The sequence below is a fragment of the Heloderma suspectum genome, chromosome 3 (assembly GCF_057233095.1).
Source record: "Heloderma suspectum isolate Gila_16-S chromosome 3, 16-S_ref, whole genome shotgun sequence".
NCBI classification, from domain to species: Eukaryota; Metazoa; Chordata; class Lepidosauria; order Squamata; family Helodermatidae; genus Heloderma; species Heloderma suspectum.
The window spans coordinates 229,538,261-229,554,927 of NC_139460.1; the positions used below are offsets into that span (position 1 = coordinate 229,538,261).

The following is a 16,667-nucleotide window of genomic DNA, read 5'->3' on the forward strand; positions in this document are numbered from 1 at the left end:
ATTAGCATGAGTTTCTTGATACACTTCAACCCTTGTTTTCAAATCCTAGTTAAGAAGAAAACCTGGTTAGTGTTAACCATGATTAAGGTCAGTGTAACTGAACTTAAGGGGGAAACTTAAGGGCTATGGTTTCTTCTTGATCTCTTAACTATGGTGACCATGGTGTACAAGCATGTAGTTTTGTCAACTTTTAATTGGGGCTAGCATTCAGTGTCTGAAAATAAGTATTATAGGATTATTTCGATAATAGCTAGGCAATCTAGTAGGTTTTATATTTTTATGAATGCTGTTTTACAAACACCAGATGAAGAGAGTGTGGGTGCAATCCTATACATGTCTACTCAGAAGTAAGCCCTACTGAGTTCAATAGGACTTCCTCTCAGTTAAGTGCTTATAGGGTTGCAGCCCTAGTTTTTCTTGCAGATTAACACAGCTTTCCCTATGGAATCTGTTTTATAAGTGTATTTTTAAAAGATAATATAATTACTCACTCTTAGGATTCATAAATATGGGAGGTTTGAAATCTCTGCAAATAAACCTATAAGCAAACATCATAAATGTAATGTTTTAGTGACAAATTCTAATGAAGCAACTTATATTAGGAAGTGTGCGCACAGTATTTAGAATATTTACTTATCAATCAAGTTACTTTTAAATGAGGCATTTTGAATGCATGCAGGAGTGTGGAGGTTTCTATTACAAAAATACGCCTGAGAAGACATTGCAGCTTCAGAACATCTCATGATACTAATATAAAAAAGAGCTTTCAAAATGAAGTACTGCTTTCTTTTCTGCCATCAATACTTCATTATAGCAAATGCAATATTCAAAAGCTCCAATATGCCCATTAGTTCATATCATTAAATAATATTCATGCTATTTCTCCAGAAGTCACGCTGCTCTTATTTATGAATTAGCTGAATGTCTACTGGCAAATGTATTATCAAGTTTCTTCACACAGCATTTTATTATTCTGCAAGCAATTATTTTCAGATTTTACCATCAGACAGAGTTTTGAGAGGCAGCTCCGTTCCAAGCAGAGTACTTCATCTAGAATAATATATGCCTTTCAAAAGGCTCTTTTCCTACTTTAATCACTGCCAAGCGACATCTACAAACTTTAAAAATGCCATTAGTTGTTGTATGCAAGTCTCACTGAAATCAATGGACATTGTGTAGTCACAGACCATAGTGAACTGCACCCTTGCTGAACCGTAGCGCTTTAACCTGTTACTATATTTTCCTCTAGGAGAGCCTTGGGATTATCTATTCCTTCACAAGGCTTTCTGCCTACACTCCAGATGGGTGACCATAGCATTTCTCTGTGCTAACCTTCAGGAGAGTAGAGAGGGAAACAATGCATACGGATGGCAATTAACTTCATTTCTGCTGGATGTTAATTCAGTCACATTCAGAGGGTCCTGTGCAGTGCTGGGACTCTCTCACTCTCTCAGCTCTTCCCCCCTTCACCCCTTTTAGTTATGGCACATAGATTTATAAAGACACAAAAAGGGAAAGTCTCAGATCCACAGCAGTTCCCTTCAATCTGAAGATTGTGCAGATTGCAGTGGTGCCTCATGTGCGGGTTAAGCACAGAGATATCCTGATTTATCAAAGCAGTTCTTGGGGAGAAGAAGGGGAGGATCAGGTTGCACAGAATGCAAAGCAAAATGCCTCCAGTTATTGGGCTAGACAGAGATTTAGTCATACCTGGAGCCAGGCCCACAGAAAGCAATGGTACTTAAGTCGGTCATGACTAATTTAAGTCCCATGGATTCCAAAAAGTATGATTAAGTCTGAATCCAACCCATTTGTGATTTTCATTCATAGGCTTCCTAGTTTAACTGTTAAAAACGTGAATTCATGAGAAATGTCAAAACAGAATATGTGTACATATCCACCACTTTCTAAGCAAGGAATCAGTACTCTGCCAGGCGCCATCTCAAGTCCCCAATTTATATAAAGCTGCTCACTGATAGCACTGGGGTCATAGGAACACAGAGCCAACTGACTGATTGGGAGCAAAATAAAATATTTAAGGCGCAATCCTATGCTTATTTAGTCAGAAGTCCTACAGCTCTCAACATCCTTCACCATTGGTTATGTTGTCTAGGGTTAATAGGAGTTGTAGGCCAAAACATCTGGAGGGCTACAAGTTGTCCACCCCTACCATAAACACTACAGCCAAAAACTGGCATAAAGGAAGGGATTTTTCTTGTCTCATGAAAATCCAATAAATAATAATTGTTACAACACTCCATGCAACTGCATATAACACAATCCTACAGAAATAAAAAGACCCACTTATGCATTTACAGCATCCAGTTTAACATGGGAAAAATCCCAAACTTAAAAACCATTCTGATCTACAAAATTCGTCTGTATTTTTAATGCTGCGATCCTAAACTGAATACAGTGGGACTTACTTCTAAGTAAACTAAGCATAGGATTGCACTGTTAAATTTCCGTTTTCCAGTTTCAGGATCATAAGGTCACTATCTTATACTATCTTATTTTAGCAACCTCAGCTGGGTCCTTTAAATAGTGCCAACATGACAATGATGGAAATTGTTTTTCATTTGCAGCCCAAACGTAAACATATTTCCTTGGAAATTAGTTCAACTGATTCAATGGGATTTACTTTGAAGTAAGTACCTTATATGATTGCAGTCTTGAAGTGTACCTTTGAAATCTCTTTGTGAAATAGGCTAAAAGTTCATTTCTGCCCATATTCTTTGGGCTTTTTCTCCAAGTTGTTCCATTAGTAACACAAAATATGGAAGCTGACATGATTACTTCTATATCTATACCAGAACACAAAAGGATTACGAACAATTGTGTCACATTTTCCATATGTGAAGTACTTATTTAACTTTTTTTGCAAGAAGTAAGAAAACCAGGGAAGGAATAAGGTAGGAAAGTAGTGCATTATGACATTTTATGTCTTTCTTCTAGTCCAACAAAGCTAGTTTTACAACATAATCAGACAGCGTTGTACAAGGTGATTAGGAAATAGGGGGGACGGGACATCTTTGCTCATCAACCATCAAAATACACCAGTGACTGAAGTGAAGTGCTACAGTGATGCTTTAAAATCAATTTATACATTTTAATTGAGTCATCTCAATCTGTGTTTCCATTTATCCTTTATTAATACTTTATCAGATTTAATACATTATAAAAGTTGTTTCAGGGATAAATTCAATACACTAATTCAATATATCTGATTTCCGTACCTAATGCAACCCCAGATGAAGCAGCTCCTGTTCTTTGCTTTTTAGAATCACAGAAATGATTTATTTTCATTTTCTAAATGAGCCGAAGACACTTATCCAAGTATTTGGCATTGAAGCAGTAGCTGGCATTGTAGAAATAGAAAAGGTTTACGTTTATTCAAACTACATTCAAATCCTCAAAAAACAGTTGTGCTGACATCAAAGGGTCGATGGAACTTGACTATGTCAGTTGCTAAAAACAATTTTAATAATGTATGTACAGATTTGGATTGTTTAAACTGGCCATTTCAAATCTGGAAAAATAGGGTGTTACATCCTCTACCATATCTAATAGCCCAAAGTGAGAAGGTACAACCATCCCCATAGTAATAAGAATCCAGAAAGGGATTCCCCAAAAGGTAATTTGTCTCTAGGATCAGCAGGAATGAATAAAGTTTGTATAGTAGTGATCATGATTCTCTATAAAAATGGATTTTAAAAAAACCTTTTAGTTTTATTAACTGCATTGCCAAGGTATTGGCAAATAATAATAAATGTTCCCCATCTCACTCCCACTATCAAAAAAGAGTTTTAACTCATGAAGACAGGGATCTATTTTTTATTTATGCTAACCTATAAAACACCATGTACAATGATGGTACAATTATTATATTATTGATAATGGTCCATCACCGGACAGAGGGCAGACCGAAAGAACAACACACCTAGTTCTGCACATTCAGCTTTACGTTAGTGTTTCCCGACTCAGCTCCTGATCTGACATGCCTGTCCCACCTCTGATGCCACTGGCTGTCACATGGAGGTACATCATTTGCATATAATAACCCCATTTTGAAAATGAGGGCACTCATTTTGTTAGATAACTTAGAGAAATACATTACGACTAATACATATCATGAATTTTTGGTTGCTCTTAAGAGCAGCGAAATGTGAACTGGCTTCAGGATGGAATTACCCACAGGTACCATCAGGGATGGTTTGACAAAGTATGGGAACTGCTTCTAACGAACAGTGTATCTATGCAAATTACGGCTGCTTTTCGCCTTAATTTCAAGGATTTCTTGGGGAAATGGTTCCCACTCCATTTGTTCACACTAAAAAGACAATATGTAAAAGGCCTGCTAAACTCTTTCAATCCTATATATTCCAGGGGGAGAGAGAGAGAGATGCTTTTTAAATATACTGTGTGTTATACTTTCAACCAATTTGATCTCTGGAAAGAGAATATGTCAGTGAAAACTGGTGGTTATGTTTGAAATGAGTGCTTATGTAATGCTGATTAATGAAAGATTAATGTATTGCTCCTTTGTAAAACTGAAAAATCTTCAAATAAATAAATACATTTTAAACATGTAAAAAAGAGGTTCTTTTCCCATTCTTAATGGAGCACTTCCAATAGCAGTTTATAATATGGGATCTTTGAATCTGCTATTCGAAGACAAGTCAATAATCCTACTGGGCATACTGAAGTCCTTGGGGATACCTAATGTAAGTCTTTGAGTCTCAACTACCATGCTTTGTTGAGCAACATAAGAAAAAGCAAAAGAGGACAAGTCTCTGCACCAAACATTACAATCTATAATTGACACCACAAAGAAGGCAGGGATACAATAAAGAGAAGTTGAAGCAAGGGAAACAAACAACAGAGAGAGGAAAGGAATGGAAGAACCAAGATGTGACCAAAACATATTTTAGTAGACACGTACTTCAGATACTGCAATGGCTCAGAGGCACAATAGCAACAATAAACAAACAGTGCCACTATCCAGTTGTGGGAGAGCTAGGAATATTCTGATTAAAAAGTTGGCTACAGTGGTACATGCATAGTATTACATGTTTGAAGTATTTCATGCTGAAGTCAAATGCTGTAAGCCACAACAAGTAATCCACATCCTTTCGTTTTTTAGCCATTTAAATCTCATTCAGTCGGTCACTCAGATGGATCAGATAATACTTTACTGATTGCTCCCATGTCCATGGCAGGGAGCTGGAGTGAGCATCAGAGGAGGGGCAGGGGTATACATACCTCTTCTGATGCTAGCGTTCATTCAAATGGGAGCATAAGCGTCTAGTGGGCCCTATGCATAGGTTCAGATTTAGCCATTAATTACTGGATTTAATCTGAGAAACTGACTATGTGAAATGGAATGATGGTCATTCAACTGTATGCACAGAGGCCCCATTTGAAAGTTATAGCCCTGACTTTGTGGCCATACTGTCCAAAGTGAGGCAGGCGTTCCAGGTAGGTGGGGAAGTAAGGCATGCTCTCACTCTTATTGGAAAAAGTTATCATCTGATCTGGCCCATGGAGGTTTGTGGCTCAGAAATTAAAATAAGGTAACTGCTTGGGAATGAAGACTAAATGTCCAAGTTGTTTTGCCCCCTGAAAAAAGCCTATGTGAGCAGAAGAATTTTAACCTATGTTTTCAGATCACAAAGACTAACTCTATCTCTCTACCACAGCTTTACAACTCAGTCTACAAAAGTTACTAAGTTTATTGGTTCAAAGGTTTATACGTCCACAGATATTATAAGCCATTTGTGGCATACCAAGGGGCAAAGGACCAGATCGTTCTGGGGACCTCGGAGGGTTCACTGTGGAATCACTCTGTGGTTCACTTCCACTCAAACAGCAGGACTTCCTCTTCTACTCCCTGCCCCCAGATGCCCCCAAATCTGCTCCAGAGGTGTCCCCAACCCTCTGGAGCAGATTGGATACATAAGGGGCTCCCAGGGGCAGGGGGAATCTGTTCTACCAACGGTGTCCATTCTGGCTGGGGCTGATTGGAGTTGTAGTCCAAAACATCCGGTGGGCACCTTGTTGGAAAACAACGATGACAAGGATTTTTAATATTAGCCCTGTAGCTAGCTTAGTTCCCAGACACTCAGATCTTAGGAGCTGTCCCTTCTCTTATGCAACAGACATTTAGAACTATCTCCCCAAATTTGGGAAAGGAACACTGAACAGCTAATCTCTTCACTGACTTCTGTATTCAGTATATTAAGAAGTTATAATTTTGAGTAAAACTAATACCTTAGCTCCATCTCCTGGTCAGAGTGTGAAATTTTGTCCAGGGGAGGGGGGGCGAGGGCAGGAAATAATCTTTAGTGTTTTAAAGAGACAAAACGGTCTCTCAGAGCTAATCGAGTATTTGAATCCTCTCTGTAAGAAATTCAATTATGTCAGTCTTCCTAAATCATTTTCTTATATTTAGCAAAACTCCCTAACTGCCACAGTTAATATGCTCACAAGATCCAGCATGTTCCATTCATTTCTGGGAACACACTGATATTTTCTGAGACCCATTAATAATTCTCATAGGATTTATGTACAAGATAAATTCAATTCAATTTCCTTTTTCAATTAATGACCAATTATTTAAGCCAAGCTTGACTGAAAATATTGCTCAAATATCATTAATCTAACAAAAATTAACTTTCCCATTTTTGTAATAATGAGAACATAATTTTAAGGTAAAATAATGCTCTTTATTTAATAATGTTATCCTATATTATAGCACAGTTACTATCCCTTCGTTAAAAGGTTTCATTAGGTCAAGGTACGGAAATGTATCACTGTGAGAACATTTATATTTAAAATGAAAGATTTTCAGCATTTGTTGTGAACAGGTTCATGTTCATGTTGTTTCAGTGGTTGTTTCTTTGGTCACTATTCTCCTTTCTTACTCTCAGTCCCTGGCCTCTATGCTTCATAATTAGGCACTGTTTAATACTACTGGTTGCAGCAACTGGTGCTATTTTGTTGATGACATCATAAACTTATATCTTATATGATGATGTGACATATGTTTGTAAACAAAATGTGGGTTCCCACAACCAATGAAATTAAATGGCAGCAGACTATGAGAGCAGAGAAGGAGGAAAATGGTGTTGGGACAAGAGAACAAAACGGTGTTGAACAGCAACAAACACAATAAATGTTCAATGAGGTATTGCTGGGGGTAATTTGTTCTGCTGAATGAAATGTGCTATTTACAAAGTGAATATCGAAGTTAGAGAATATACAGTATAGAACTAGTTACCTAATTCCACCTAATTCTAATAACTTTAAACAGAACATAATAAGAGCCCAGGTGGATCAGACCAAAGGTCCATTGTGTCTAGCACGCTACGTCCCATATTTATTTATTATTTAAGAAATTTCTTACCCAGTTTTCATTATAAAATAATCCCAAAGCGGTTGCCAGTCTGATAGATGTCTACGGGAAACTGACAAACAGGACATTTTGGAGACAAAATCATTCTACCTCAGCAGCTGATATTTGATACTATATTGCCTCTTAATCTGGAGGTTCCATATAGCTATCATGACTTATACCCATTGATAGACCTATTTTCCATGAATTTGTCTAATAGGCATTACCACACCTTGAGGCAGGAAACTCCATAAATTCATAGAATCATAGAATAGTAGGGTTGGAAGGGGCCTACAAGACCATCAAGTCCAACCCCCTGCTCAATGCAGGAATCCAAGTCAGAGCATCCCCGACAGATGGCTGTCCAGCCTCGTCTTGAATGCCTCCAGTGTGGGAGAGAGCCCACCACCTCCCCAGGTAATTGGTTCCATGGTCGTATTGCTCTAACAGTCAGGAAGTTTTTCCCGATGTTCAGCCGGCATTTGGCTTCCTGTAACTTGAGCCCATTATTCCGTGTCCTGCATTCTGGGATGATCGAGAAGAGATCCTGGCCTTCCTCTCTGGGACAACCTTTCAAGTACTTATGGTTTGGATCCGGAATACGCCTGTCATGAATGGAAGGGCTCCTTCCATCCACAGAAGACTTCTGATTCAACTGAGGTGTTCTGAAGGTGGAATGGAGGAGGCAATTTTCATCTATTTCCCCCCACATGCTCCAGGCTCTATACCCCCCAAAACTTGCTATGGAGGGATGCAGGATCCTTTGGAACAGTGGCAAGGTGGTTCTCCCTTTCCACCAGTGGAAGCATTCTATGTGGAACTCTCTGCTCAGGGGATGTAACCACTGATGGAAGAGTCCTTTGGATCCAACTCTATATGTTGGTTGACAATGTACTTCCTTCTGCCTGCCCTAAATCTACTGCCAATCAATTTCATTGTATGACCATGAATTCTAGCACTATGCAACTCAGAAAAACTTATCTCTATCCACTTTCTCCATACCACGCATAGTTTAATAAACTTCAATCATGTCACCACATGGATATATTTTTCTCTAATTGAGTGACAGACTCAACAACTGTTTTGGATGAGTTGCTGACTTAGTTATTCAGTGTAATAAATGCTCAATTTATTTAAAAAACAAAAGCAAACACACACACACACACACACACACACAGAGAGAGAGAGAGAGAGAGAGAGAGAGACCAACTAAACTGGAAGAATGGAAGGAACTGCAGAAAACAGGGTTGCTTTCATTTATATCCCCTCAATATTCTGACCCCCTTGCTCTCATTTTTGGTGGCAATTTAAAACAAATTACTATTAATTATTTAAAATATTTGTACAATGCAATTGTACCTCACCTTTCCATTTAAAAAAGTCAGGCAGTTTACAACATATTTAAGAAGAACCTCAACATCTCAAAAAATAGTAATTACAGCTTGACAATAATTACAAAACTATAAAGTATAGAAGTTGGATCCTAGAGCTATAACTTCAGTCTTCAATTAAAATTTGCACAAGGAGCCACATTGAAAGGCTACATTTCGAAGTAAAGCACTGACAGCTTTGATCTACTGAAGAACATCTTTTGCCTTGGATTTACCAATGGTTTTGTACTTACTACAAATATAATGGTTCGGTGACTTCACATCAAACCCAAGTGGTGCCAGGACAAACAAAATCAGTGTCTTGGGTTATCCACTATAACTATTCTCTTGAATGCCCTGATCACCTGCTTATCTCTCCTTACCATTACACCCAATGTTTCCCAGCAGCCTCTAGATCCCTTCATCCTTCTGACTGCAGCAATGTTTTTCCTGGGCCAGAAATATCACTGAACTGCCATTTTAGGTGCTTCTCCCAGTCATCTGATCATAGGCAAGGCAGCTATAACACTGTGGCACTCTTGCTAAGCTGGTGAACGTGTACCAAAATTCTTTCTGCGTCGCTAGAAGAGAAAGTTCTGTGTGGAAGCCAATATGCAGACAGATACCTTTTGCTCCATGAAAGGAAATTTCAGTGGACAAGAACTCAAACAAAAGACAGAGTGACCGAATGTCAAATAAATAACTAGCGAGTCAGATGGTTGTAGAAGGGTAAACAAAGTAAAAGATTCGATTTTTCTGGAAAGGTAATAAAGAAACATGTTTTGATGAGAGATATTAAAGAAGAGAAGGCGGTGGCTTAAACAGAGAGGTCAGACTGTTTCATGCTTGATAGAAAACAGATGTGGGGCATGAAAGAAAGAGATGCAGAAGAACCACAGTTGATAAAATGAAAGATAAAGCATTGAATATAAACTAGAGCAGGCTTGGGGAACTTCTTTCAGCCCCAGGGCCGAATTCAATTTCAAAGAAGCTGTTGGGGGCTGCATTAAAGCAGTGTGGAGCCAAAGACAAAGAGGGTGGAGCCAAAGGCAAAAGGGGTGGGGCAAAAATACAATCCCCCCCTCCCCTGCATAGTTTAGTTTAAAGCTCTTAATGCCAGTAGCTAAGCTTTAGGAGAGGCATTTCAGCCTTTTAGAATGGGGAGAAAATTGCACAAAAGCTGAGAGACTTGCACAATCGGTGGTTGGGAGAAGGGGGTGTGGCCCTAAGGGGAAGCTTGGAGGGCCGGATTGGAAGCCGGGCCTGAGGTTTCCCAGCCCTGAACTAGAGCATATGGAACATCGAATTTAGAAAATAGATAACCAAAGAACCGAATACTCCATAGATAAGTGGAGAACATAAAACACCAATGCACTAATGGACATGGTGCCAATTCTTTTTTAAAAATCTAGTTTTCAAGTGGTTCTTCCTCCAACCACTAATGTTCATCATAGAATTTCCTAGTTGTACAAACATTCCCCTGATGCAGCTGAGTTCATATATTTTGCATAACACCCAGTGTTTGGTGCATAGGGGAAGCCAGGAAGCTGCCTCATACTGAGTCAAGCCACTGGTCCATCTAGCCCAGTATTTTGCCACTGACTGGCAGAGGCTCTCCAGGGTTTCAGGCAAGAGTTTTACTTTGTCCTACCTGGATTGAACCTGGGATCTTCTGCATAAAAAGCAGGTGCTCTACCACTGAGCTATGGCCCTTCCCCACAATGCAAGCAGATGAGAAGAATTCTGTTACGGGCAACAGAAAAGGTAAACAAAGGGATGATACAGCAAAAATCTTCTGAAGAGATTATTTCACCATCTGCCGCTACAGATGTGCTCTTAACCATGATTAAGGAATCATGAGGGGAGGTGCATACACACAGAGAAACATACTTTTACACACACTCCTCAGGAGCAACTCTACATGGATTATATTGCCAGGATCCACTTTTCTTAAGAGAAAATGCAGTAGGGTATTGGTAGTCAAGGAAGGAGGGGAATATGGCACGAAGCCATGTAATAGCAGGGTAGAATATTTACCAGGCACTAATATCCACCCACTGAAAGCCATGTGTGCATCCATCTGGTTTCTGAACCTTTAGAAGAATCCTGATGATATCTATATGGACAAACATTGTGCGGCATTTACATGGTCCTCTATATCTTTACTGATATCAAGTGAGGCAATGAAAGACTACAACAGAGCTACTGTGGGGTTAGTGCACATCTATACAAATGTGACATTACATACTGTATCAAGTATAGACCATTTGAAAAACTCTCACAGTGTGTATTAATCTCAAAAGACAGATTTGGGGCTACTGGCCCTGTGGACAACCATATAAATAATTATGACAACACATTTTAAAAAAGCAAAGTTTAAAAATTGCAAAATCAGCCAAGAGATGTAATAGAAATAAATATATTTTAAACCTCCCTTTATAATCGCAAAATAAATAATTACTATTAGTTTATTTATTTGTTACATTTATATACCACCTTTTCCTCCAGGGAGTAGAAGGCGGCATACAAGATCCTCTGCCTTTCCATTTTATAATCACAACAACACTGTGAGATAGGTTAGGCCGAGAGTCAAGCGACTGGCCCAAAGTCACCCAGTGAGCTTCCTAGCCGAGTCTTACCATTATATTTAGGAGGGGGAAATGAAAAAAGCAAATCCAAAGCTATTGGGGAGGGGGCAAGGGAGGGGTGATCCTGCCTTGTTGGATCTGTCACCACTGGATCTGTCTCACATGCCAGGGGATGGGATAGGAGAGGCAGTACCACTTTCTTTTTGGGCCAATCATGATATACAGACAGAACGGTTGAGAAGGAATTTGCCTCTCTCTTCTCCAAAGGTAATCTCTCTCACAACTAGTCCCATTAAACTTTCATCACACAGACATCTGATAACCGACATTCTCTTTTCAGTCTGGCTTAACCTCAGACAGCAGGGAGATTAAGATGCTACACTCCATGTGTTCAAGAAAGGACACATGAAGGTGGGTTTTGGACCAAACAGGCCAGGCTTGCCCAGCAGCCATGTTCTATGCTGTCCAAGAGCTCAGTGCTTGTTAGAAGGGGCTCTATGCCTCTACCGATGCATGCAGGTAGAGCTCTTCCATGAGACGATGAGGTCCTGATTGGGCCAGAACATGTAGGCAATTTGGGGGGGGTGAGCCACAGGGTCCCCCCTCATACATTCTTGCAATCTCATTGGGGTGGCATCTGAATGCCCTAGTGAAACACCCTATTAAATTGGACAATCAAACTAATTAATAGAGAAGTTGATATGTATAGAAAATGGCACATGCAGTAATTGAGGACACTTACCTTCTACCCATCTCATAGACTTAACAGATGTTAATTGAGGCTTTGAAATGGGCTTTAAGAAGCCATTCATTTCAAGGGTCATTTTCTTAAAGGGTTTATGGTGCTGCTACTTAGATGCTGGTTTAGGATGTTCTTGCTATTCTTTAAATGGCATGATGTTAGATTATACTGCTATTAGGTTATTGTCAGGGTGGATACTGAGCCCACAGAGCCCCAGACTAGTTCTGATTCTGAGGAGGACCAACCACCCGTGGGAGAGGAGCTCACTTATCTCTCACAGGCACAGTGGCAGGGAGAGATTTCTCCTGCCTGCATTCCTGAGAGAGATAGTGACTCTAGTGGTGAGAGAGCGGGGGATGGGATCTTGCTGGATGCTCAGCGGAGACGGAGGGAGTGGCGCCTGATGGAGGGCGTTGAGAGGCGGCGCTCTGCCCGCTTGGTGCTAAAACAACAGTTGCGTCCCAAGAATCCCCGGGTAAGAGGGAGGACCTCTCCACAGCCCATAAGTTCAGAGTTTTCCCGCTCTTCCCCTTCAAATGGGGACCAACTGCCTTACCTGGAGCTTAGGCTACTCTGCTAACTACTCCAGTGCATTTCCTTGCTTAGTCGCTGGTGATTAGCATCTGAAAGAGTCATTAAGTTGTAAAGGAATAAAGCCTTGGAAAGAATCCCTTTCATCTGTGTCGTGAGTTGGCTATTGGAGGGGACTTAAAGAGGCAACTAGGGGGCTCCTGACAGTTATACTGCTGTTTCAAATTGACTGTTTTATCGAACCTGTGATATTTGTAGTTTATGAGTGTGCATACTGTACTTTTATTCTTTTATCCAAGCCACCTCGTGAGGGTTTTTATCCTAAAAGGCAGCCTAAAAATATCTGAATAAATAAATTATGTGGTTTCTTCATTGGCCCTATTAATGGGTTATTTATCTATTTATTTATTAGTAATACAGCGTAATATAATAAAACCTTGTTGGGTGAAAGCAAAACTGCATTGCCACAGCAACATGAGACAGATAAACACTTCTTATGATTTTGCCATGTAAACTCGCCTGAAGCATGTAGCAGACTGCCTCTGGCCCTATCACACTGCAACACTATCACTGGTGACTGACTCATTAAAAACAGAACTTGCCTATACCCTTTAAGGCAAGAAAGAGAGCATACACATAAAGCACCACCATAATACCTGATCATACAAAAAGCTTTCTTCATTGTGCAGTGATCATGTCATTTTATCTCAAGTATCAACGTAGGCTGTAAGTGTTTGCAGTACACTGATGAGTGGCGCAATCCTCAGGCTTACTTAGAATGTAAGTCCCACTATATCCAGAGGAGTTTACCCCCCATATACAATTGCAGCCTAAATGTGTAATCTTCACCACCAGCCATGGAACTCAAAAGAAGCCCCATGTGATGATGAACAAGTAGTGTCCTGCCGACATGGACTGAGAATGAAACTGCACAAAGATATTTACCGTAAAATGTTCCTGTGACTTGAAGTTCTCATCGAGATAAACCCGAGCTCTGTTGTAGTCTTTCATTGCATCACTTGATAACAATTCTCTAAAAGATACAAAATGAAAGAGACACAGAGTAAATATTTTTCTAGACATCTAAATACCTATTCATTTTGTTTAAAATCAAAAACATGTTATGAGCCCATTAGATTTCAGAAGGCTAAAATGGAAATTAGCCACAACTGAACATCAGGAATAAATTACCTCATTTAATGAATTGCTATTCTACTTCTCCTTTCCTCACTTTGATCCATTTTGGTTCTGCAATCTGCACTCCTTCACAAAGTGAATCCTGCAGTGGCCCCTCATTATCCAAATCTTTGCAAACACATTCCAAACAACCATGTTAGACTTTAAAACCATACAGGAGACATCTATGTTTTCATAATGTAATAAACAACAAAAAAAAGTCATCAAGCAACTTTTTGATGATCCAAGTCAGTAGAGGGCACTGTTCCACTACTTTCAGCATGGTATGAGCTACCAATTTCATATTAGCTTATGTGGTGAACACTTGACTGTGAAGAAATCACACTGCAAAAAGTGGGACAATTACAATACTTCAACAACATCTTGTTAGCAAATGAAACATCAGACAAAGATCTGTGGGCCCTAATTTTCTCTGAAATTAAATATATTTCATTACTGTTCATTAGTGGTACAATCTAGTGATGTGCAGAAACCACACCTGCCCTTTCGCAACCTCTTTGTTTCCCTGCGAAAGAGGCAGCCATTTTTCTGCCTCTTTCGCAGGGATTTTGAGAATTTCAGAGAGATTTCTCAGGGTGCAGGGCTTCAGTAAGGAGGTGGCTGGGGGGTGGGGTGCTCTTTATTTTACAACATGTTGTCCCACTCTGTCCTTGCAGCCTCTCCAGCTGCTTCAGCTTTCTCAAAAGCCCCCTAGAGGACTTAAACTGGACCCCCTTGGGGCCTTCCAGTGCTGCTGCCCACTGAGTGCCTGAAAGCTGAGTGAGGCATTTTGGGGTTTGTTCTGTTGTTGTTGTTAAAAGGAGAAGGAGAAGAAGTGTTTACTCAGCTTTCAGGCACTCAGCAGGCAGCAGCCTGAGTTTAGAGAATCTGAACATGCTGAATTTCTGCCTGGGCAGCCCAATGATGAGCTGAAAGACCAAGTGTGGTACATGGAGCCTAATTTCTAATTGAGCCCACTATGTGACACTGGACAAAGGTTTTTATGCTTACATGGCACAGCATTAAAGTGTTTGCCTTAACTTACCATTGCAACGGGCTTGGGAGCATGAGTGAGAATTCTAGGCATCTTAAATCTCATGTTAAAACCAAAGGGTGGTATTATTATTATTTATTATTATTGAGTAAGAATTAAGATGAACTGGTAAGCATAAAACAGGCAAGAGATCAAATAAAAAGCAAAAAACCAAAGTTATACATATACCAAGATGTTCCAAAGAAAATGTTAATATATTCTGTTACATGTTAAAGAACTGATGTTCATTCGACCTACATTTAGAAATATCAGTTTCATTAATCTACTATGAAACTGTCGCATCTTTTAAAATCCTTATAAGAGGTACAAAACCACCAGCAGCTGAATGGTAGGATGTTACGGGTTTTTTGCTAGCCTCTTATTTTGACATTTTATCTCATTCTAAGCACGTACAATGGAGATGATAGTGCTTGCTGCATCTGACCCTTCTTCCTTACTCATTAGCTGAGCTGAAGATTCAGCAACAGAAGAAAATGACACCTTCTGTAGGGTAGTTCTTCTAACTGAAACTCTTTTCACACTGCAGTACCAACCATGTGATTTTTAAAAAAACAAAACAAAAACCAATTCTCCTTGCTTGACACTACCTCCACCCTTGCCTACTATTGTCTTTGCATTAGGTACGCAACAGGAATAGTATATAAATTGGGAGGCAACATTACAAGATACAGAAGAGCTTTATAAGCATTACAGAACTTTAAAAGCTTGCCACTTTTGTTCAGTAAATGTTTTTCTAGGAATTTCTGCCAGAATCTCCCCCAATGCCATATATCATAGGATATATTTAATTGTAAGTGGCCTTGGGGCCCCTATCAAAAAGCAATTAATAAGCAAATGAATGGAATACAATAGCTTTATTCAGATGTTATTAAATTGTACCTGTGGAGATGGAGCAGGGCCGTGGTACACTGGCCTCACTCCCAACATCCCTGGACATGTGCTAGCTCCACCCCTGGCCTTCCCGTGCTGAGCTGGACAGTCTGAGGGGAGATTCTATGCACATGCAAGCTCAATGTGGGAAGATCATGGATGGAGCCAGAGCACACTTGGATGTTGGGGGTGGAGCCTGTGCATGTGGACTCACTCCTGCTCCACTGATACAGTTTAACACCTGAAACAGGTTTATCCTTATCTATTCATCTAATAGAAGAAATGTTTGCATTTAAGGTTAATCTTTTTGGCTTGTTTTTTTCTTGCCAAATATGAAAAACTAAACTACTTTTCATCTATCCTCTTCCCTCCCCACTTTCTTTCTCTGTTGGCTGATGGGACTTGGAGTATAGCAGCATCTAGACGGTCACAGATTTCCTTGAGGGCTAGCTGGAGAAATAGTTTGACCTAGGGCTTCATCACACAGAGCTTTTATCCTGCGATTGAGATTGCTCCTTCCCGGGCATTTGCGGGCTCTTTACATGACACCATGACCTTGCTGTGACCCTCCTGCACTAAATGCCCTTTGTTCTGTTTTCTGATCGCGGATAATGAGGTATCAAATTACCCTGTTTTGTGTTCCACTTCAGTTTCCTCCATAAAAAGAGTTAAAGCGGCAAGAAGAGGAGCGAGATCAATGAAAGATAATGGAAGACTCAGATTGGTGGGGGGAGCGCATGTAAAGGGAGTCAGTGGTGATCCTGCATTTAAAATGGAGCAGAATCCACATTTTAAATGCAGGATTTTAGGCTGGTGTAGAAATGCCCCTAGTATTAGGTAGGTTCCTATGTCCCATATTTTTCAAAAACAACGAACACCACCACCAAAGTTTTATAGGGGAACATGCTTAATCTGTGAGGTGAATGTAATGGTATTTTGAAGT

The 16,667-nt window shown here is 39.9% G+C and overlaps 1 protein-coding gene across 7 annotated transcripts in view; it reads right to left on the reverse strand.

Annotated features, from left to right (window-relative positions):
- The window catches only part of INPP5A (inositol polyphosphate-5-phosphatase A), a 331,577-nt gene that overhangs the window by 205,232 nt on the left and 109,678 nt on the right, over positions 1-16,667 (reverse strand). For all 7 annotated transcript variants that reach the window (XR_014789433.1, XM_084845928.1, XM_084845927.1 and 4 more), the window contains exon 4: positions 13,570-13,657. Coding sequence is in view for 6 of the 7 variants with exons in the window: in XM_084845928.1 (XP_084702054.1) it covers positions 13,570-13,657 (88 nt within the window). In the remaining variant the exon portion in view is untranslated. The remainder of the gene's footprint in view (positions 1-13,569; positions 13,658-16,667) is intronic.